The sequence below is a fragment of the Canis lupus genome, chromosome 9 (assembly GCF_011100685.1).
Source record: "Canis lupus familiaris isolate Mischka breed German Shepherd chromosome 9, alternate assembly UU_Cfam_GSD_1.0, whole genome shotgun sequence".
Taxonomy (NCBI): domain Eukaryota; kingdom Metazoa; phylum Chordata; class Mammalia; order Carnivora; family Canidae; genus Canis; species Canis lupus.
In genome coordinates, this window is record NC_049230.1 from 12,625,044 (window position 1) to 12,650,179 (window position 25,136).

General features: G+C 38.7%; 1 protein-coding gene across 4 annotated transcripts in view; it reads right to left on the reverse strand.

The window, feature by feature from the left end:
- CEP112 (centrosomal protein 112) overlaps positions 1–25,136 on the reverse strand; it is a 399,815-nt gene that overhangs the window by 207,051 nt on the left and 167,628 nt on the right. For all 4 annotated transcript variants that reach the window (XR_005364290.1, XM_038546802.1, XM_038546803.1 and 1 more), the window contains exon 19: positions 19,199–19,306. Coding sequence is in view for 3 of the 4 variants with exons in the window: in XM_038546802.1 (XP_038402730.1) it covers positions 19,199–19,306 (108 nt within the window). In the remaining variant the exon portion in view is untranslated. The remainder of the gene's footprint in view (positions 1–19,198; positions 19,307–25,136) is intronic.

Here is a 25,136-nt window from a genome sequence, read left to right on the forward strand (position 1 = left end):
ATTCTATTCTCAGGATCCTTTCCCAGTCCACTCCACACTGGAGACTGTGACCTTGGCCAGTCTTAGCCTCTCCCTGCTAGACTGAATGGCAGCCCGAGACCAAGGGCCTGGTTGCCGCAGCTTTGATACTAATCCTCCCAGACTGTGCACAATGGCACCCTACCTGGCCTGCACACTATAGCCAGCCAGGCTGTCTTTGAAGCAGGTGATGAATAGGGGACTGCAGGAAGCCAGCTTCCCCAGTGAACTCCGGGCCACACAGCTGCTAAGAACAGTCACTTGGATTTTTCTTCAGTTTTGGTGGATTTCAGGGGGAAAAACTGCTGTTATCTAGAATATGTTGTGTTATTTTCGGCGTGAGAATCCATCTTCAAAAAAGCTAACAGTAGGAGCCTGCTCCAAATCGATCTTGTTTCTTGTTTCGTGCAATGAATCACCGGACTACCTTATCTTAAAGCGATAGCATTCATTTCTCCATGCGTGCATGCTACGTTAAATTTCAGAAGTTATTTTCTTTTGAGATTTGAAATTCTCATCCTCTAATTGCAAATTAAGAATCAAAACACAAATCGAATATGCTTATAAACACAGGTTTCATCATTTTTTTCTTATTGTGATTTTTCTTAGAGTGGAAAATGAACAAGAAATTTCTGACCACTTATGAATGTATTACATATATACTATCGAGAAGAAAGGAAAAGATACTCACTTCTCGATACATGTGCTTACCAGAACAAAATAATGCATAAAGTAATATAGAAACATTTATTTTGCATCTGAGAACAAAGACACATTCTAGTGAATCTGTGTCTACTTCAAATTTAGGGATCTTTCTTCCCTATTATTCTACTGCTGGCAATACATAGAAAATATAATATAACCATCTTCTCTTTATATACCAAGTGGTAAAGTTTTCTTTATTTAAAATTAATGGGCATGCTTTACTCTGTGACTCACACAACTACAATGTTAATCCCAAGAACAGAGAGAATTTAAAATTTTATTGATATTACTGCATTATTTCAGGCATCTGAGTTTATGAATTATTGAGTTGGGATATTTTTAGTTCTTGGACACATTATTATTTCTACTCAATGTTACACTACCAAGTATTATTATAATAAATTTATAAGTTTTAGTTAAAATCATTTAAGTTCACACATTGAAAGGAAATAGATGGAGGCAGAGAGTTCTACGGATATCCGGATACTCAAAAGCCTCAGAAAAATTGAGAGAATGGGTGTGATTTAAAATTGATGGAAAACAATATATTTTACATACTCCAGGAAAAAGTAACCAGTTGACTTGTAATCAATGCAGAAGAATTATAGAACTCTTCCCCCAAGAAAAAACACATGACCAGAAGTCACCATGAGATCATTAGTAATGATGCTGCCTCATTTTAGGCTCTAAATAATGTACTCCCATAGTAACTTTCTCGGAGTTTTTTGAAAAGCTCCAGTAGACTGATCAATGACCCTGCCCAGGTTCAGATTTCAGTTTATTCGTTTTTTAAAAATTAGGAACAAATGAAATAGAGATAGTGTAATTTCAAGCCTAAAGATAGATGTTCATAAATTATTAGTAGTTTGTTATTATGTCAGGACCCATTGTTCAGTGATGCTAGTTCATGAATGAATAAATCTCAGGGTTTCTGGAGCCTTTTAAAGTAAAACAGCTCAGGTTTGTCTGTTCGAACCAACACTACTTGGCCAACTTCTAGATGTTATGAACCTTTCTGGTCTTTGCCTAGGATTCCTTACTGTTAGCATCATCTGGCAGACATGTCTTCTCCTGATAAGTGGTGGAGTCCAGAAGAAAAAGAACTCTAATGTTCTGGAAACATCTTAATGATGATATTCATTACTACAAAGCCATCACCAAAGTAAATCTGTTTAAATTCAAGATTGTACTGATTCCTATCCCCTTCCCTGTCAGTAAATGTTAAAAGAATTTTTTGGCTTTTCCAGCTCAGTCCTTTACTTATAGGTATATCTCAAAGGTAAACATGAAGTAGGGTGTCCTTTTTATCTTGGACTACTAGATACTCCTGGTTGACCAACAATCATGTCTAATGGAGCTAATGGTGATCGGGAGGTTGTAAATCATGGAAAATGTGGAGGATGTAAGAGCACACAGCATCCAAGCGATGAATGTTCAGTGGTCGATAAGGTCTCTATGTCAAGGTGATATATATATCCTACAGGGATAAATAGGATGCACCAGCACCAAGGAACCTTTTAAAGTAAGGCCAGCTAAAGAGCTCCCTGTGATACAGAAGGGAAAGCTTTAAGTTCCCTAATCCAAAAGCACTGGGCTGTAGGCCAGGTACCTATACTGGCTATGTACACCCACGCAACATGTATTAAAGCAGATCAGCATGTCTTCCAGGGAAAGTGAAGTGAATAGCTCTCAAGTACAAGCATCTGGTAGTATCTGGTAGTCCCCTGAGATGCTGGGCTTGATGGCTTGGTGGTTGGGGTTTGGGTGAGAAATTGGCTTTATTGCCTGGAAGCTATTAGGTTGAAATTGACATTTTTGAAAGTAAAAATGGGAGACATAGTGCTCCATTCACCACGTTACCCCACATACACTATACACACTACATATGAAGTTCAAGAGTGAAATTCTGAAGTTCTGAAGTCCCTGAAAGCGCAGCCCTCCATCACAGACTAAATCATTTTGCAAACTGATGATGATGTCCTCATTCTAATTGAAACTTCACCTGAGTGTCCAAGAGCAGAAGTACATTCCAGGCTCTGAGAAGACCAAGATGGAACAACCAGATAGCCAAGTCTCTGGGGGTCTTAGGATATATGTTTTTTTTTAGTCCTGGTGACTGTTTTACAGTGAAATCAGTGTCAGCAGATGTGGCCTGAACACCTTTTAATAATATCATAAAGAAAAAGAAAAAGGGGGATGGACGGAGTCATTACTCCTCAGTACATAACCCATGGAAGACCAAAACAACTCAATAACACATCTCAATGTCAGAAATTTCAAAACCAGAAACATAAATTGTGCAAGTGATAGAATGCATCCAACACATTTTTAAAAAGGACTTGTGGTGCAAAATACTAACTAAAATAACCTTATGCATAACCAAATTACAAAGATCTATATTTCTATAAGCCTTGGTAGAAAAATGGCTTAAAGCTCTAGGAAGTAGAAAAAGAGGCCCTTCCTGTGCTCTGGCTGGGAAAGGAAGAAGGGGAAGGAGTTTTCAATTAGGAGCTCTGGGGATGGATGTGCCTTACAACTCAATGGTAGCTACTCTAATTCCAAGTGAACAGAAGTATGAAAGATGAAGAGTTGAGAGAGATGAAAAGGCTAGCCAGGTAATACAGTGACAATCTTAATCCAGGAAGCTTCCCCATCACACCCTAATGGTCAGTCATTCAGCTGCTGCTGGGATGTTTCTGGCACTAAGGGAACAAATGGTTTCTGAGGCAACCTAGGCTTCACAGTGAACACACCTGGCACCGGAACTTCTGAGTCAAGACGGCTGAAAAATTCTTAAGAACAACAAAACGAGCATTAAAAACCAACAGAACACTCACTGGCAGCAGCCCCACAAAGAAAGAGGGTTGTCACATTGGCCATCCATGACAGAGAGGTTCTGACACGGCGGGACAGGAGCTGGTGAATGCTGGGGAAGATCTCCTAAGGGGAGAGTGGGGAGGGTGACTGCGTGGAGGAGAACTGGCTGCTGGAAAGAGATGAGTAAAACTGAGAAATTGAAAAATTATGGCGGGTTCTGATGAAAAAGAGGCTTCAGAGTTCCCATTCCCCCCCCCCAAAAAAACCCTCCAATACAGAGAGCACATCCTGGTGGAGGACATGAGTAAAATGTTAAAAGGCATAGTAGTTATCAACTTCTCTAACAAAGAGTTGCTCACAGCCCCAACTAAGTTCTCCTTGTTCTCCTCATCTCAAGCTGTAGAAAGTAAATGTTACATGAAGTAAAAAACAACCTTAGTTAAAAAAAAAAAAAAAAAAAAAAAAAGAGGTGGGGAGGAGGGAAAAGGAGAGAAGAAAGGAAAGAAGGCCCATCATTCTTGAGGAAAGAAAATACAACTTCAAAATCAGGAACAAGCAGAGTGACAATGAGACCTAGTAAGAGCATGAGGGCGGTGCAAGAAGAACCCAAAGACAAGAAGAGAAAACAATAGAATTAGCTAAGGACCAAAATAACCTGATCACAAAATTAATTCTAAAGTAGAAACATCAATCAACTGAATAAGCATGGCTGAAAACTGGATCCCTGGTATTGACAAGAGACTTGAGATAAGGAAAGAGATGGAGAAGAAAATGCAGAGAGAAAACAGCAAAAGAAAATCCATGTACACACAGACATATCATAAAATTTACCATTAATGAATGAAGAGCTAAGTGTGTATATCAAAAAAACACACTGTATTTATGTATTTGTGTTATTGAGGAAAATAACAGCTCAAGAATACTATAACAAGACTCAAAACTACTGAACCCAAACCATTCTTGAAAAAAAATACTTGAGGATGAAATTTAGGCAACCAAGAGATGACTAGAAAAGGGGTATTATGACAGTGCTTAGTGCCAAAATACAGGGGAATACTATGTACAAAGCTTTAGGGAAGAGAGGGTCATCAGTGTATTACGCCCAGCCAAAAATAAGGAAACATTATTCATTCATGCAAAAATGCAATGAATATAACAATGAGATGCCCTTCCTGGAAAAAAACAATTTAATGATGAAATCTCAGCACTCAACAGATGAATCAAAATAAAGGAATTCACTATGAGGAAGTTGTGCTAAAAGTCCTGGTGGTGAGCATACAAATGATTTAAATAAAAAACTAACTCTATGTAATTATGATAATCATGATTATAGAACAGAATACAAATGTTATAACCCTCCACAATGTATACATAACACTATAATTGACAAAACAGAGTGGAAGGAGTGAGTGGAAAAGGTTTAAGAATGTAAATTAAAAAAAAAAAGAATGTAAATTTTATTTTTCTTATTATACTGAGTAAATTAATGCTCTCAAAATTGAGCCATAAAATTAAAAATGACTCTGACGTCAATTTGTTATTTTTTTTTAGAGTGCACACACATGCAAGTGGAGGTGGGTGGCAGGGAAGAGAATCCAAAGCAGACTCCATGCTCAACATGACCCCAATGTGGGGCTCAATCTCACACCCTGAAATCACAACCTTAGCTGAAATCAGGAGTCAGTCACTTAACCAACTGAGCCACCCAGGTGTCTCACATCTCAATCTTATTTTAATCTTTATTTCTTAATATTCTAAGAAATCACCTCTCATATGGCAAAGAAACATTTTCAAAACTTCAGAAATTCCTTGTTTTCCTTGTTTCTTTACTAGTATACTAATTTCACATAACATTATTTTAGTAAAAGTAGAAAATACAGCATAGTCTCATTTCTTAGAAAATGTTTGTGTCTATATATCTACATACCCTTCTATTAATCTATGTCTCAGAAATCTCAGGAATTATACTCTTATCAGATTCACAGTAGTCAAATCCAGAAGATAAGACTTTGGTGGCATTTCTGCTTTCTCCATTGTGCACAGTACCAAGTTGGATGGCATTTCCTTGGCATTGTAAGAGTCCTTATCAAGGGACATGGTCTCCCTTCAAATACATGGGTTTTGGGTCTACAAACTGTGAACTTAGATCTGGAAACTTAATGAAAGACCATGATTTTCTTTTTTTCTTTTTTTTTTTTAAGACCATGATTTTCTACTCAAGTGGAGAGCTGTCTAAAGTTCTCTTGCCAGCTCTTGGCTTTTTCTTGATGTTGTACAAGCAGTACTCTTGTTGGTCTCTCTTAACCCTCAACATCATGCTCTATTCATTATCACCACAGATCCTTGCCAGGCAAGACACCTTGATTGCCTCTCTAGTCTTGGGGCCCATTACAGTAATCACTTCTACCTCCCATCCAACATTTGAGTTCCTCCCCTGGTGTCTGCCATTTGGAAACCCTACCATCCTCCTGGAAGTGGGCACCCCCATTCCAAGCAGCATCTCCTACTATCAGGGCCAGCATATGGAGGAAGCCACCACGTAGCTGCTCAAGAGTATCCAGGCACCCACCATCAGTGCATTCCTCAACACCTTAGTGAAGGCAGTATCTTCTAAGCCCTCTCGAGGAGTAGGTTATCTGGTCTAAAGTAACAAAATCATTCTAATATTCTCATTTTCCTGAGATTTTGGATCTCCTCCTCAAGACAATGCTACTGCAGTTCTGGTAACTCCTCCCTGCTTCAGTGTGAGTAGAGGAATAGGAAGGCCACTGCCTAGTAAAATCATAAACTATTGTATTTTTTTTAAATATTTATTTTTATTTATTTATGATAGTCAGAGAGAGAGAGAGAGGCAGAGACACATGCAGAGGGAGAAGCAGGCTCCATGCCAGGAGCCCGACACGGAACTCGATCCCAGGACTCCAGGATCGCGCTCTGGGCCAAAGGCAGGCACGAAACCACTGAGCCACCCAGGGATCCCCTCATAAACTATTGTAAATGTGCTACTTTTTTAAAAAAGAGAGATGAGGAAAAAAAAAAAGAAGAAGAAGAAAAAAAAGAGAGGAAAAAAAGAAAAGAAAAAAAAGAAAAAAGAGATGAAGGTCAATTCAAATATCATGAGCAATTATATATATGAGGCTAATAATTCAAGGTGTACTTTCTTTTAGAGAGTTGGCAATAATAAAAACAAACAAGGATTTTTCAGGGATTTAGAGTATACTTATCAGGAGGAGCACTAAGTAATGTACAGAATGATTGGATCACTATATTGTACACTTGAAACTAATATTATATTGTATGTCAACTAACTGGAATGCAAACAAAAACTTAAAAAAAAAGATAAACCTAAGGACATATACAATCTGCCTGAGCCATTGCAGTCAGAGTAAAAATTCCACACAAGTCAGCACAGAAAATGCCATGGTATAGTCTGACTTTATGAACAACATCTTCATAGAAACAGGCACCCCCCCCCGCCCCGCAACAAATAGTCAGTGAGTCAAGAGCAGGAGTAAAATTTGTTATTTGTGCGTGACCATGTGGCTCTGGGACTAAATGATAGCACTGCAACAAAAAACCCATCTATGAAATCTGTCTATCAACAATTCAGTTTTGTTATGCAAGTTCTCTTTTTAAAAAGTTTGATATTGCTGTGCTAACTGCTATTTGAGATGGAATGAGGACCTCCCAGCATACACGGCCACTTCTCTTTTTCCTCTCCTGTGAGCCATCGACAGCCAGGGACGAGTGCCTGCAGAAGCTAAGCTGTTGGAGCTCAGAATCCTGGAGGGTTGATGGCTGGAGGCACACCAGTGGGTGGGGAGGAACGCTGGTAAATGCTGCGCATGGGGGAAGTAAGTACTCTTCTCTGCAGTTTTCTTTAACATGTCCAAAATACTTCGCCAGCACCCGTAGGTCATGGGTGACAATAATGACCCTTTTAAAACTTTCTGAAAAATTAGCTACTATTTTCTGTCTGCCAGATCTCAATTAAAACTCAGGAAAGATTCATTCAGATAGTCAAATTCTTCAAGATTCTTCTCTATGGTTTAATGACGGTCAACTCAAGCCACTCAACACTGAGAAAATTCATTAACTGAGAAATCACCCTCTTAGACAGAGTTCAACATTTTGAGGGAAAACATGTCTTCACTGTACATTTTATCTTTAATTTATTTTACCTCTTATCTGTTCCTCTAAAACACATTCGGTTTTCTTAACCCAGCACATCACTGCTGCTGAATGAATAAGGAAATAGAAAAATCATCAGTTTCCCAGCTAGTATGGAATTTAGAAGGACAAACAGATCAACCCAGCTATCAACTCCTCTAAGATATGGACTATACCTTTTTTCTTCATCCTTTCCTCATCACCTACCCCAACACTCCAAGAACATTCATCGTTTTGAATGAAAAGCTGGTTTCAGGAACAGCCAAACAATAGAAGTAGTCAGAAGGGAACCACTTCATCTTCCTGACCACCAAACAGATGTGTCTACCTGCCTCTCCTGTGACTTGGATGGGTGGCCATCTTCATTGTCACCTCAGGAGAACCCTGCCATCTGTGCACCAACACCATCCCCTCGCGCCGAATTAAGCACTTGCTCTCACAATCATCCCACCACTGTCTGCATCATTGCTGGTTTCTTCCCCAATGGATCGTGCTCAGCTACCAACAAACGTCTGTACTTATCTCGTTTTCTAAAAACTTTCCACTGACCCTACATATCCTTCAAGCTACCACCTCATTTCTCTGCTCCCTTTCCTTTCAAAATTCCTCAAAAGGAACTGTCATATCCCATTCTCCCTCCACTCAGGCTTCTGCTCCCACATTCCCCTGCAACTGGCCTTGACGAGGTGGCGAGAGGCCTTCTTGCCAAATCCAGTGGGCGCTTTCCAGTCCCTGTCTAATTTCCCCTCTTGGAGGCGCCTGGAACAGCCAGCTGCTCACACTTCCTTCCTGAAATACTTCCTGCACATGGCTTATGGGAAACCAGACCTTCTCAGTTTTCCTGCTACCTCTCTGGCCGCTCCTTCCCAGCCTCTGTTCCCTCCACCTCTCCCCCATTGCTAAGTGTTGTAGTGCCCCTGGGCTCAGTCCTGGGCCTTCCTTCCTCTTCTCTCTCTACTCATGAGCCCGGGTGCATCACCACCATTCCCCTGGCTCTTCAGCAGGAAAACTGAGGAGTCCCGTTTGAGTTCCTTCTTCCCCTCACACTCCATTTCCCATCTATTAACAAGTCTTTCCTGCCAAATACATCCGGATTTAAGCACTTGCCATCACCCTCACCACACCCCCCAGGTCCAAGCCTTGATAATTTCTCACCAGACCCCTGCCATCTCTCCTAACTAGCCCTCCCCTCCACCTTCCTTACAATCAGTGCTCCACACAGCAGCTAGAGAAATCTTTTTAAAACTCAGACCAGATTTTGCTCAAATGCTCCAATGGCTTTCCATCACACTCAGAATAAAACCTAAATTTCCCACCACAGTCCATAAAACTTGATAGAAACTGCCTACAGCTTAACCTTGGTTCCTAACACTCTCTCCCCTAGCTCACCCCATTCCAGTCACATACCAACCCATTCCCTCTGTACAAAATATTCTTTCCTCTTCTCAAGTTTTGTATGGTTTCCTCCTACCTTTCATGCAGGTTTTAATTTGAGTATCATATCTTTAGCAACTTTCACAGTCTGTATCTAAAATAACACCTTACATGAAACAACTCTATATAAAATACCCCCTTCACTCCAAACACCTTATCCTGCTTTACTTTGTAGAAATTGTCATTACCTTACCTTACCTTACATTTTGGGACACAAAGAGATACAGAAAGAGAGTTGTTGCTGTTGTCCCCTCTACCATAAGAGCAGACACTGTATTTTGTTTGCTGCCATATCCTAAGCACCTGGAATTATGGTGAGTACAAAGCAGTCACTCAATAAACATGCATTAACTAATGAATGATTGGAAAGACACTGCTTCTATATTATAAACTTCTAAGGTATCTAAAGAATGGGAATCATCAGTCATATCACTATCTAGGACACATTTTTGTTCATTTTATTTTTATTTATTTTTTACTTTTTTTTTAGAGAGAGGGAGAATGAGCAAGCAGGTGAGCAAGGGTGAGGTCTGAGGGGAGGGTCTGAAGGGAGAGAGAGAATCTTTTTTTTTTTTTTAAGATTTTATTTATTTATTAATGAGAGACACAGAGAGAGAGAGAGAGGCACAGACACAGGCAGAGGGAGAAAGCAGGCTCCATGCAGGGAGCCCGACGTGGGACTCGATCCAGGGTCTCCAGGATCACACCCTAGGTGGAAGGCAGAGCTAAACCGCTGGATGCCCAGGATGCCCGAGAGAGAGAGAATCTTAAGCGGGCTCCACATTCCGCACAGAGCCAGACATGGAGCTTGATCTCACACTCCTGAGATCATGACCTGAGCCAAAATCCAGAGACAGATGATTAACTGATTGGGCCACCCAGGCGCCCCATAGCAAATGAAGTATCCCTAAAACAAAACATATATACTTCACATTATAGTTACTGAAAAGAACTGTGTTCATCTTTGCCCTCTTAATTCCCACTCCAGATAAATGTGCCATTTGTTTTAACCTAGATGAGAAAAGTTCCAAACAAACAAACAGGAAGACGAGGCCTGCCTTAAGTACCTTTCACCACGCATCAATGCCCATCCTATGGACATAGGCTCCTAATGCTTGACCTGGACCCATGGGCCCAGGCTCTACAGCTTCATAGCTTGGGTCTCTGACTCTGGCCACCTAATGTCCAGGAATCTGGCACTCTGCCTCCTGCCTGTAGGGCCAATCTGTGCCTTGCAGCATCAATGGATCATGACTACATTTATTTCCACTACCATGTAGAGAGCAGAGCAGCTGATATGTCATTAAGGTTCAAAAATTATTTTTTACAAACTGGAAACAGAAAGCCAAGCCAAAAGACTTTTAAAAGGAATAGGATAGAGTGAGCAAAAAGAAAACAAAGAGAATGACAGAGCATGCTCGGCATGCAATGAGGTACACATATGTTCAGAAAGCATGAAAACCCATTTTGAAGAGCTCTTAGGGAGACCCACAAATTCATGGTCATTAACCTCATCGGAGACCTTGATACCAAAAAGAAGTTTCACTGAGTTTTTCTGATGAGATCAGTCATGGGATCACCACAATCATATCAAACCATCCTCACTTCCCTTGGCCCTGCTGTCTGTATACTTCTAGTTTCAGCAAATGACCCTTCCTCCTCTCTCATGAAGGAAAACCTTCAGTCTAAGAGCATCCTCATTTTCCTGCTGCAGATTTATAAACTTCTATGTATCTTTCCTCCCCTCCCCTTCTCACTACTTGTAGCAGAGGCCTGCCCCTCTCCTCTGAAGCCAACACCTCTCTCCGCACACTTCCACATCCCTGGGCACCTCGACTAGTCATGTCTTCCCTCTCTGGCCTCTATGTCTTGTTTTGTACTGTATCCCCTTCCAGTGAGGCTACACAGTCTAACATTATAGAAAAATTAAGACACCTAAAATATTCATAGGGGGAAAAGTGGGAATTGCATGTTATCTGCTAATTAAGTATCTCAACTGACCTTCTAACTTCCCAACTACTTATCTTGTATAATTTGTCTCATCTTTACACTGCCTTTGCTATCAAAATGTTCTTAAGTTTCAAATTAAGAGTAATGTGTAAGCAGTTGGCCCTTCAGTGTTTTTTATGATCATTAACAATAAGTATTTATTCTTCCCCAAGAATTTGACCACTTGTTTATCTGTTGAACTACATTTCCCTTTAAAGGCTTTGTAGTGAAAAGAGAAGATATAAAATATAAGACTAAAGAATGATATGATGGGATTGCCAAAAAAATCTCCATAGTTCAGGAAATCCTAGCATGCCTGGTTTGTTGTTTGTTTCCAGCTTGAATGAGGTTTGTGCAGACAATTAGAATTGTCTTTTTGTTCCAATGGGTTATACAGGAAAGAAACAGGAAATCTTGATGAAAGCTTGGGCTTTACAGGATATTTGTGTGAGTGTTTAGCCCATGTGTTTGAAGTTTTTCTCTCCACATCTGCCCACTTTATGCCTGCACTCTGGCTAAAATATTTTAAAATACCATTTTGCTTTTTTCACTTCATTTCAGTTCCTGGCATGATGCTTTCCCTATGGGAAGGGGCTCAAAAATAAAAACCGAATAAGGAAACTAACAACCAAAAAAGCACAAGTCATTCATTTCCTCTGGATGGCAATTCTCTCATTATAAAATGGGAGATTAGGTCAGATAAGTGCTTCTAAACTTTTTCACCAAAGTACCCCTGGTAGCAGTGAAAATGAATAGCACCCCTCTAGGGGATCTGAGGGCATAGCCTGAAGCAGCTTCTGCAAGCTGGAGGTTTCTTTGAAATGTCCTATTTTATCTTAAAAATTCATGAGAACTTTGCATTTTACAAAACAGGAAAGTCTCTGTTTGTTTTAATATGATTGTTACCTCAATAGTAAAACTGCTTCGCTTTCCCACAAAATAATCAAGTGACTCTGACCTTCCAGGAAGCATGTATGCAGCTTCACACACACCCTGGCACTGGCTCACTATCCCAGGGAACACCTACCTCAGTTTGAGTGTAGACAAGGGCCTGGTGGATGAGCATCTACATCCCCTTCCAGTGTGAGTTGCTATAACCATAATATTTACTATTTCACATTTTATAGAAAAGTCAAACAAAATAATAGAAAGCTTATCACACACAAAATGGCAGCTGAGAAGGCAGGTGGAAGCTCTGAAGGACATCCAGCTAGACAAGTATGTAACATACAAGTCACTGGTGGAGTCAGGGATGTCTCCATCTGTCACGATACATACACACACGGGCTGAGGGTCTACTCAGGCAGATGAACAGAAAGATCACAGAACCCTGGATTCGAAAGGGATCTTAGTGATAGGACAGCCCTATGAATGCACAGCCTCCCCCTACAACACCGCCAACAGCTACTTCGACACACTCAGGCTGGGGAACTTACTTTCTCACAACATAAACCACTGAGCATTTGCCTAATTCTTTAGGAAAGAATGACTTTGAAATGAGTCAAAATATGCCTCCCAGTGTTATCTACACATGGGTTCAATTTCTGTCTCCTGGAACTGCAAGGGGAGTCTGTTTAGAGTGGAGCATGGCTCCAGTTCAGGCTTGATTCTGTCAAGTGTGTGGGACATTGGACAGGTTACTTAAGAGGATGCGCTACAGTTTCTACAACTGGAAGATGGGAAAAATACGTAATAGTCTCTGCCTTGCAAGACCACTGTGAGGAGGGGCGTGGCTGAGTTCACACACAGCATCCAGAAGTGGGCCGTGGCCCCAAGCAGGTCTACTAACTGCTGGCTACTGGGATATTCCCATACAGACCAATCCTACTATTTCATAGATGACTGATTTCGAATTTAAGAATAAATATGGCTCAGTTAAGCATCTGCCTTCAGCTCAGGTCATGATCCCAGGGTCCTGGGATGGAGCCCCACGTTGGGCTCCCTGCTCAGATGGGCACCTGCTTCTCCCTCTCTCTCTGCTTGTGCTCACTCTGTCAAATAAATAAATAAAATCTTTAAAAAATAATAGATATGTTACTCTCCTTAGTCTTGTCTTCTCTTGCTGAAATTCCTTTAAATACTCTCATTGACATAGCTCCAAGTCTTTCTATATTCTGGAGACTTTCATTTGAACATGCTTTTGTCAATGTCCTACTTCAAATGTGGCAACTAGAACTGACTTATTCCTTATGTGACCTGATGTGTAAACAATGTACTGGGCCCATTACCACATCATCCCAGGCATGTTGTTCTGTCTGCCTTGCTGCCCCCGCCCTTTATACCCCTCATACACCTCACCCCTGCCTTGTATTTTTTGCAGATAATTTTTTAAATCTAAGCATAGGATTTTATATTCAATCCTAATAAATTTAATCATCTTAATTTCAGCTGTTTAAAGCTTCAGAGTACTGATTTTCATGTCCCACGTGTTAACTACTCCTCTGAACTCTGGGGAAGCAGGGAACATTACCTCTGTATCATCATCCAGTGATGGCCCTTTGACCTACCACTTAGCCACATAACTGCACCAATATCTAAACCATTTTTTCCATATTGCCTTCATGAAGGACCTTACCAGGTGGCTCAGTGAAGTCCAGCTATACTTTCCTTATCTACCAGCCTGACCCCCGCTCAAAAAAGGAAATGAGCTTAGTTTAATTGGCTTCATTTTTAGAGAACTTTTGCTAGCTTGTAGGGACCACAACTATATGCCTATCATTTCTCATAATAAACTTTCACAGTAAAAATCTTAACAATTTGGAGTGGTCTGGGGGACTACTTACTGTTCCAGGTAATAAAATTTTCTGCTGGAATGGATTTTAAAAGTTGGCATATTATCACATCAATAAATATTCTCCTGGGGCACCTGGGTGGCTCAGTCAGTTAAGCACCTGCCTTTGGCTCAGGTCCCGATCAAGGTCCTGAGATCAAGTCCCAAGTTGGCTCCCTGATCAGTGGGGAGTCCGCTACTCCCTCTTCTCCCTGCTTGTACTCTCTGGCTATCTCTATCTCTCTCTCTCAAATAAATAAATAAATATTCTCCTAAAATCTATTAGCTCGTATTCCTGTGTTTTCTTTTCCTAGTGAGTTACTGCCTGGGATCTTCAATCTCAACACCAAGTCTAATAAACAGGCCTATAGATACAGGAAGAATAAAATGGGTGAAATCACCAAGATCTGAGAGATCCTTAAGTGAGCTTTTTTTTAACTACTGTCACACACTTGCATGCCAATTGTATCATTTATCCCCTTTTCATGAAAATGAAATGCAGAAAAGTTAATGCAACAGCAGTTTCTTCCTTTCTTTTTTTTTTTTTTTTTTTTGCTGTGCCTTGTTCTGTGCTAATTTTTTTTTTTTTATCTTTTCTTGGCAAAGTTCTTTTTTTTGTATATTTTTTTATTGGAGTTCGATTTGCCAACATTTCTTTCTTTCCTTTTTTTTTTTGAGAGAGAGAAAGTGCAAGCAGGAGCGGGGGGCGGGGGGGGGGCAGAGAGGGAGAAGATAATCTTAAGTAGGCTTCACTCCAAGCATGGAGCTCAACAGGGGACTCAGTCCCACAACCCTGAGATCATGACTTGAGCCAAAATCAAGAGTCAGACACTCAATGAACTGAGCCACCTAGACACCCCCACAGCATGTAGTTTCTATAAATAGTATCAATTCTTTAAAAAACTAATTTCTCTGATTAAGTATTTTTAGGCAAGACTATACAAAGACAAAACTTTAGTAGATTTTTAAAACTATCATTCTGAGAAAAACCTTTGAAACCTACATTCTTCCAAAATTTACACAAGTGTATTTTTTAAAGTTTTTATTTAAACTCTAGTTAGTTAATATATATGGTAAAATTGGTTTCAGGTGTAGAATTTGGTGATTCACACGATGTAAGTGTATTTTTAAATTAAAAACATAACTGTCACATTAAAAAAGACAGTCACAATGTGTAAAGGAGGGAGTATAGAAAAAGAATCAACCATGATTCCATCACCTAAAAAATAACTAATATTATTGTTTGAATGTTTCTGTCTGAGATTAAAAATAACTGGGCCAGCGGGTATAAATACTTTTTATGACTCTTGGTAGATACTGCCAAAATCCTCTCCAAAAAGGCTGCATTAATTTAAATGTCACCAGCAATATATGAAAGTACAAATTTCACTAAACTTTTGCCAATTTTAGATGGTACATCATTGTTAATTCTAATTTGCATTTTTATTGATACTAAGGCTAAAGATGTTTCTACATGGTCATTTATTCAATTAGTTTCTTATCTGTTTCTGTCCTTTGCGAGGTCACTTATTGGGACATTAATGATTTTCTTATGATTTGTGATAATTACTTAATTTATACACTAATTATTTTTATTTGTTACAAATTTATTAACTTTATAAGAGAATCATTTTTGGCCTATCACATTCATTGCAAAATATTATTTCTTCTTTTTTTAACTTAAAATAATTTTTATTTAGTCAAATGTTAATTTTCCATGGTGATTTTTCTTATGTATCCAACTTTAAGAAGCCAGAGATGTGCCAAAACAATCACAAAATAAATGCAAATCAGGCATTGAAGTCACTTGGCTATATCTGGTTATACATTTGCCACCAGAAGATTATCACCAAAAAGAAAATACAAATTAAAATTTATTTATTTATTTATTTATTTATTTATTCATTTATTTATTTATTTTAGAGAGCAAGAGGGAGAGACAGAGAGAAAGTGAGAGACAGAGAGAAACTGAGTGGGGAGTGGGAGGCAGAGGAAGAGAGAGAGAGGGAGGGAGGAGAGGAGCAGAGGGAGAGTGAGTGAATCTCCAGCAGACACTCTGTTGATGGAGGAGCCCAATTTGAGACTTGATCTCAAGACCATGAGATCATGACCAGAGCCAAAACCCAGAGTTAGACACTCAACAGACTAAGCCACCTAGGCACTCCTGAAAATATAATTTTTTAAACTCTCAAAGAGAATGCGTCTCCTCCTTATACTCACCCTGAAACACAATAGTTTCTGAGTCATATCTGTGTCACAGAAATGGTTTTGTTTTTTTTTAATTTTTTTTTTTAATTTATTTATGATAGTCACACAGAGAGAGAGAGAGAGGCAGAGACATAGGCAGAGGGAGAAGCAGGCTCCATGTACCGGGAGCCCGATGTGGGATTCGATCCTGGGTCTCCAGGATCACACCCTAGGCCAAAGGCAGGCGCTAAACCACTGCGCCACCCAGGGATCCCCAGAAATGGTTTTTAACTTGTTGAGTTTCCTCTCTCCACCTGGGAGACAGAGTTGGGGTTTCCTGTTACTCCACCAATTTATTTAGAGGAACTGACATTTCTCTTGTTTTTATTTTTGCTTTTAATATTGCTTTTAATCCCCAAATCATCTCAGTTATACCTCATAACTAGAGCATAATATGCAACACTTCTTGACCTTCCTTACTATTCTTATTTATATTTGGTCATCTTATGTTCCTTCTTTCTCCCAATCAATTAATCTTTTCTACTCCAATCAATTAAACAATATAATGAATTCTATAATGTATTTCTATTATCAGCTCAATCAGAAATATAATGTAACAGAGATTGGAAGAAATAGAAGAGAAAGTTTCTGCTTCCTTGTAGACTGCACTCCACCCTGGATAAAAACAGCTCTACATGATATTTTACAATACAAGAACTGATTTAAGTGTACAGAATAATGAGATGATTAATGCTGTAATTTCAGAGAAGGAAGAACTGGGTGTGGGCCAAAAAGGTCCTGTGACATTGTAGGGAAGTGTAGGAGCAGGAAGCAAGTCTTGAAGGATGGGTGTGATTTGCATAGACAGAATAGAGCAAAACGCAGATAATGCAAATAAAGAAGGACCGATTTGCGAACTTTAAACCATCACTATGAAAGTAACTCAGGTATATTTACAAACATTTTAAAATTAAAAGAGCGACAACAACATAACAGCCATAAGGTTACATACATGTCAGATCAGAATTCCTTTTCATGGAACTCACCTGAGCCCCTAATTGCTATCACTTAGGAGAGGGATTAAAATTCAGTAATCATTACAAGATTATTAGTTTTTGATGTAGTAGCCACTTAATAAGGACTTGAAAATATAATAATGAAAAAATTATTCAGGTTTTCAGAATAAAAAGATTCAAATATTGTCTTTAGAAAAACAATTTCTTAAAAAAAAAAAAAAAAAAAAGAAAAACAATTTCTTAACTTAGTAATTAAGCTAATTAACATTTTTCCAGATGTTTAAGGAAACAAGGCAAGCAAATTAAACAAATAAGTAAAAATTAATAACCACCTTGAATATTCCAAGAATTAGCAGGAATACAGTTTTAGAAAAGATGAAAATAAAACTTTTTTTGTTAGGTAAATAAGATGCAGATCCAAATCCAAACTTCTTATGCTGCTCTGGATTGTCCTGGTCCTAGTCCAAGCCGAGTTCTCACCCCATCTCCTACAGCTGGAATCTTCCCCTCTACATTCCTGCTGAACCGTCTTTTTCTGTCATTTTTGTTCCTTCAACACTCTCAAGTTGCTCTCATCTCAGATCCTTGCACTCACTGTTCCGCTAGCCTGGAATACTATTCCTCCAAGAGACTTCATGGCTGGCTCATCCCGGGTTTTCAAGATTCTCAGCACAAGGTTCTCCTGCTCAGAGGGCTTCCCTGACCACCTGTCAATGATGGTAATCCCCCTTCCACCTCCACCCAACAAGGCCTCTGTACATACTTTCTTCCTCTTTCATTAGTCACTCTCCGAAATTATTTTGTGTTTTTTTAATTAATAGGCTGGCTGCTCACCAAAATGTAGCATATGTTCTATTAGCCATTTGTATGTTTTCTTTGGAGAAATGTCTGCTCATGTCTGTGTCCATTTCTTGTCTGGATTTTTTGGTTTTTGGGTGTTGAGTTTGATAAATTCTTTGACAAGTTTCTATGACCCAGCAACTGCCCTAACTAGGTATTTACCCAAAGGATACAAACACAGTGAGTGATTCAAGGGGGCACCTGCACCCCAATGTTTATAGCAGCAATGTCCCAATAGCCAAAATATGGAAAGAGCTCAGATATTCTTTGACAGATGAATGGATAAAGAAGATGTGGTATGTATATACAATGGAATATCAGTCATCAAAAAGAATGAAATCTTGCCATTTGCAATGATATGGATGGAACTAGAGAGTATTATGCTAAGCAAAATAAGTCATTCAGAGAAAGACAAATACAATATGATTTCACTCATATGTGGAATATAAGAAACAAAACAGATGCATATAGGAGAAAGGAAGGAAAAATAAAATAACATAAAAATAGAGAGAGGGGCAAACCATAAGAGACTCAACTCTAGGAAATAAGCTGAGGGTTGCTGGAGGGAAGACTGGTGGGGGTATGGGGTAATTGGGTGATGGGCGTTAAGGAGGGCACGTGATGGAATGAGCACTGGGTGTTATATGCAACTGATGAATCACTAAATTCTACCCCTGAAATTAATAATACACTATATATGTTAACTAAGTTTAAATTAGAAAAAAAATTTTAAATGATTGTTAAAAAATGCAGTATATGCTCTGTGTGAAAAGGTACGTCGTCAGTTGGCTTACTGCTCTGCCCAGAGTCGGGACATGGTAGGTACCAAAAACTATTTCTTAAATAAATAAGCAACTCAGATTTATGCTCTGACAGGAACAGAAGGACTCAAGAATTACAATAAAAGTTTCAATTAAACATGCAGATTAACAAACCACTGTAATAGACTTCAGTGAAGAGCTAAAATCCTATTTCTGGATTTTACTAAAACAGATTTTATTTCAAATGATTCATATGTATTGATAATAACATTCTTAGTAACATTTTCATTGTGAAGGGATTTTATCATATATCTTTTTAAGATTTCATCTTTAAGTCTCTACACCCAACGTGGGGTTCACACTTATAGCCTCAAGATCAAGAGTTGCATACTCCACCGACTAAGCCAGCCAGGTACCCCTATAATGAAATTCTTACAAAAGACATTATAGCATTTAAAAATTCAATGGCATCATCAAAATGAAAGACTAACCTGCTGTTCATATCGTTGTTTGACATCCTCCAGCTGCCATAAAAACTCCTTTGATTGCTTCTCACGAAGAGACTTGGATCTAGTTAGATCGGCCTCCACTTTTTCCATCTATAAAATTTAAAAATAAAATATTATATTTTTTAAACAAAAAATTTATTCCATGTTTTTGTAGTTTGACCATTCATTAAAATGGCAGATTTTAAACACCCCCTATGGATCATAATGGTGAATTTTAAGATGATAAGATAATGAAAGCTCTGTCAATTTATTTACATATCTTTAATAGTTTGTCAGGAAAATTAACACTGGAATATAACTGACTACATTCTGATGCTATAAAAATGGAACTATAATGGAAATATAACTTTGAATATTCAAATATTTATTCTACAAGAATTTTTAAGGCCTTGGCATATGCTGAATGGGAGAAAATATTTGTAAGCCATGTATCTGACAGGGGACTTGTATCAAGAATACATAAAGAATGCTTACAGCCCACTAAGAAATGGGCAATTATACTCTATATTAAAATGGGTAAAGGAACTGAAAAGATATTTCTCCAAAGAAGATATACAAATGGCCAAAAAAGCATATGAGAAGACGATCAACATCACTGCCATTAGGCAATTTCAAATTGAAACAATAATGACGTATCACTTCGCGCCCCCTAGGATGGCTTCAATCAAGACCGATAACAGCAAGTATTGGTGAAGATGTGGAGAAATCAGAACCCTCAAACCCTGCTGCTGGGAATGTAAAATGGAAGACAGTTTGGCAGTTCCTCAAAAGGATAAACATGGTTACCATATGTGCCAGGAATTCCACTCCTGGGTGAGAAATTAAAACATCCACGCAAAAACTTACACAAATGTTTGTAGCAGCATTATTCATAATAGCCAAAAAGAGTATGAAATAACCCAGATGTTCACCAATGGATAATGGATAAACAAAACAAGGTCGATACATAGGAGCATCACTGAACCATAAGAAGGAATGAAATACTAATATGTGTTATAATATGGGGAACCTTGAAAGCACTGTGCTAAGTGAAAGGAGGCAGTCACACACACAAGACTATGTATTATGATTCCATTTATATTAAATGTGATACAGAAGGCAAATCCATAGAAACAGCAAGTAGACTAGTGGTTGCCTAGAGTGAGAGGGAGTTGAGGGTGAGCACTGACTGCTAAAGGGTGTCAGATTTCTTTTGGAGGCAATGGAAATTTAAAACTGATTGTCCTGGGGTGCTTGGGTGGTGCAGTTGGTTAAGCGACCTACTCTTGGTTTTAGCTTGGGCTGTGATCTTCAGGTCATGAGACTGAGACAGGAGATGGGCTCTGCGCTCTGCGTGGAGTCTGCTTCAGATTCTCACCCTCTCCCTCTCCCTCCACACCTGCCTCTCCCTCTGCCCCTCCTGCTCATGCTCTCTCTCTCTAAAATAAACAAATCTTTTTTAAAAATCTATTATGCTGATGGATACACAATTGTTAAGTATATTAAAAATGATTAAATTGTTACACTTAAAATGAATTTAATTCCTGGTATGTGATTTATATCCTTTTTTTAAAATTTTTATTTATTTGTGATAGTCACAGAGAGAGAGAGAGAGAGAGAGAGAGAGGCAGAGACACAGGCAGAGGGAGAAGCAGGCTCCATGCACTGGGAGCCCAACGTGGGATTCGATCCCGGGTCTCCAGGATCACGCCCTGGGCCAAAGGCAGGCTCTAAACCGCTGCACCACCCAGGGATCCCTATATCCTTTTTTAAAAAAAATTTTTTTTTTTTAAGGAGGCTCCATGCCCAGCATGGGGCTTGCATTCATAACCCTGAGATCAAGACCTGAGCTGAGATGGAGTTGGACATTTAACTGACTGAGCCACCTGGGCACCCCATATGTGAATTATATCTTAATAAAGCTGTTATCATAAAAAAATTAAAAGTCAAACACTATGCCATATCCCACAAGGCTTCATCCAATCCCAGGTACTGCTCTCAATTCATCTCTGCTACTCTATACCATCACCACCACCATTCCAGCCCATCTGCCTCTTTGCATGCCAGAGACATGCCAGAGATCCTCTGGAAGCTTCCCCTCAGAGAGTCACATGGCTTTTTTCTCAAAATCTTAAGTTTCTGCTTAAAGGTCATCTTTGTGAAGCCTCCCTGACCACCCTATTTAAATTGCAGCCCTCCTCCTGCCCCAGTCCTCTTAAGTCTCCCTTTTGCTGATCTACTGTTCCTTTTTACCATAGGACATATCACCTTCAAGTATGTAATACAATTTACTTACTCCTTAGGGCTCATTTTAATGTCTGCCTCACCCATGGTAATGTAACCCCATGTTCACTCACGTATCCAAACAATTTAGCACACTGCCTGGCACCTATAGGGACCCAATAATCAAATGAAGCAGAAAAAAGACAAACCAAGTGTATATACCTAGGTTTGAGATTTGCTGAATAAACAATTTTCAACATTTAGGATGCAGATTCTTAATAACATATACAAGATCATGTTGAATCTGACACTTTCTATCACATACAAAATTAGAGATAATGTATGATTATCTTGCTCTTGCCAGATGCTCATTTATATGTGGCAAGAAAGAAATGTTCTTATATATAGTAATGAAAAATCGCTCCATATAAATAACATGAAAATGGCACCTTCCTAGTGCAGTTTTTCATTTGTCTTTCTTCCTCTGGTTTGACTATGTCTCAGAAGTTTGTGTTGTTTTTTTTTTCTGAAACAATTGTCAGTTAATATGACAATCGTCCTACCAGTGGCTACTCTATATTTATTATTCTGCTTCACTGATTGGTTGAGATGTTTCTTTTTTAGTTGTACACCATGCTCTCTTCCAGGTTACCTTTTGGCAACTGCTAGGATTAGACACAATATGAATATCAGAGGAAATGAATCCTAAAAATGTTCCTTCAGTTTCTCATCTTAAATTTTAAAAAAATCATTCAAATGCATTTTTTCAGACATGATTAAACCTTAAGGCTCCAGAAGCAAAGATGTTAGGTGAAGAGTAGCCAGTTGCATTAGATAAGAAAAAAATGCATATAGCCACTCACTACTGCTGTCCAACAGTACATCTTGCTTCCTGCTTCTCACAGCAAGGTCTGGGGTATCTAAATTATGGCATGAGATTTAGCCTAAGTATTTCTTCGTAAAATCCAAAGAGTGCAACCCTAATAACACTAAGTCATCTGCTTCCAAATTCAACAATCAGAGTTGTAAGAGTATTGATCCACAGGTAGTCAGTACAGTGGCCAAGAACACATTTACTAAGGAATTACTGAAGGACCCATACTCAAGCCCACTTTGTTGCCCTCTGTTTCTAACTCAAGACATGGGTTTCCAGTCTTTCTCTACTTCAGTGCTCTTCACATCAGACCTCCAGCAGAAGGCAGTCTGCGCTCCCTATACTCCAAGATCCTTGGCATTTCCAACATTAGCCATGTCTCGATTCAAAAAGAGCCTTTTGCTCTTTGTGCTATCTGGAAAGCCCCTTCAAGTTTTTCCCCTCGTCCAAAGTGATGGTCTTCAAGGATGACTCATCTACTCTCCTCTCTCTGAGGTGTTTTTTTTTTTAAGATTTTATTTTTATTTATTCGTGAGAGACACAGAGAGAGAGGCAGAGACAGGCAGAGGGTGAAGCAGGCTCCCTGCAGAGAGCCTGATGTGGGACTCAATCCCAGGACCCCGGGACAACAATCTGAGCCAAAGGCAGACACTCAACCACTGAGCCACCTAGGTGTCTTCTGAGGTGTTTTTTAATCCCACCAACTTATAAAGTGCCTTCCTTCTCTCTACATTCAAGGACTTAACATCTATTTCCATAGCACGCTGTTTTTCTCTATAGTATGGAAGTGTTTCAAACGTGTGAGCTTTGTTTATTCATCTAGATCATGAGCTACTGAATAAAAGGAACTATGATTTATAATTCTTTTGTATCTTAATTATGAACTAATTGGTATAGTATGCAGAATAAATATGCATTAAATCCTTAAGGATGAATAAAATAATTGGCAAAAGCAAAAGGGGATGAAAAAAAGGAAAGCTGTATCAAGAAGAGAAGATCTGGTTTATTTAGTACTTTCAAGACAGAGCTTCATATGAAGTTGATTTTAGGTTCTTATTTTATCTCGGTACAGATTGTATATTAAAAGTAAATAAGTATTTAAATAGTTAAAATACTTAGAACTTAAAATAAAAACTAAGGCCTTTATGTACTCTATGTGTGTAAAAATTCAGTACCTTCAAGAAAAAACAGAATCATCTTCTATAACCAAAATGGATAACAATTTAAAACACATGAAAAGACCTTTTATACCTAAACATTAAGACAAATTCATAGTAAATAACTGATATAAGAAAAGGAAATGCATGTCATATTAGATGATACTGACCGAAAATGCAAGGCCCCACTCCATTTTCCTTCAACAATGTAACAAAAAAATTTAAAGTCTTGTAAAAGACTTTGTATAAAAACAGTGTTCTCAGTTGCCATAGATACAAAAGATCCTGCTTCCTCATACATCATTCTACATTCCGTTCAACTTCAAGGGTTAGGAAATTAACAACAACACTCCTTTACAGTGTAACTCTAGCTTCAAGAAAACCTAGGAGTAAAGCTTGGTGGGCAAATTAAGAGCAAAAAGGAGTTGGGTGTATTTCTGCGAATGTTTAGTGTTTAAAGAAGGAAGGGGAGGGTGGTGTTTTCCTCCTCTGGTGCCGCAGGCATTGGGTCCTTCAGCTACATGGAAAAGAAAACCCAAGAGACCATGCATGCGTAAATAACATGGGCTCTTTATGTTTTTCCTTGTGCCACAAGTTCAAAAATAGGCTGCCACACTGGCAGTTCAAAGATGTCAGGGTTAGGTCTCTGCAACTCAACCTTCCTATAATAGTTGCAAAATGGCTTCTGCAGCTCTGAACATGAAGCGAAGGGCAAAGGGTCCGTATTAGCTGAGCTGAATACCCTTTGAAGGAGCTTTCCTGCAAGTTCCTGTCAATAACAAATTAATTATGCTGTTTGCCATCTCATTCACTAGAACTACATTAAAAAGTAAGCTCCATCTGCAAGGTGAGAAACTGCAGTTTTAAAACTGTGTCTAATGTTGCCCTAAATAAAATCAGGCCTCTATGAGTAAGAAAGCAGGCATGGACACCTGGTAGTCACTGTCAAAGAGGGTCATAAGTTATTGTTTTTTTTTTCTCTAGCAAAGTCCTCTTGTGTTATTATATTTGGAGGAATTCGACATGTACAATTCACATTATAACAAGCAGACAGTTATATACGAATATACAATTCAAAATATATTTTTGTATTTAATACATATTTAGGTAAGCTATAAAAATTAACCTTCAAGTATGTTCTGGTAGATAGATCAATCAATTGATCAGTAGATCAATAGAAACAGGCAGGAAGGCAGATAGATATAAATGGCAGAAAGACATCATTTTTCTGTGCTTGGCTAAAGACTTAGTAGGAACTAATATCCTTAGCAGGGAAAACCAGTGAATAACATTAACTGATTATACCTACAGTTCTTTTGTGAGAAAAAAACCATAAGTTGATATAGGACAAACAGTATTTCTGGTATCTGTCCTGATCGATTTGTGGGAGTTGTTGATCTGCTCTGGAAATGAATTTTAGCTCCACATCTGAATTACAAATATCTTCCACTCTGAGGAAGCCTTTCCACTTTCTTTCTTTTTTTTTTTTTTTTGCCTTTCCACTTTCTTAATGAGAAGTTTATTTAATTTTAATAAGGTTAAATTCAACAATATTTTGGGTTTTTATGCCTATTTGTTTCCTATTTAGAAAATCTTTCCCTAGTTCCAACTATCAAAAATGTTTCTACATTTTCTTCTGAAAGTTTTATTGTTTTACCTATCACTTGTACGTCTATAATCCTGGAAT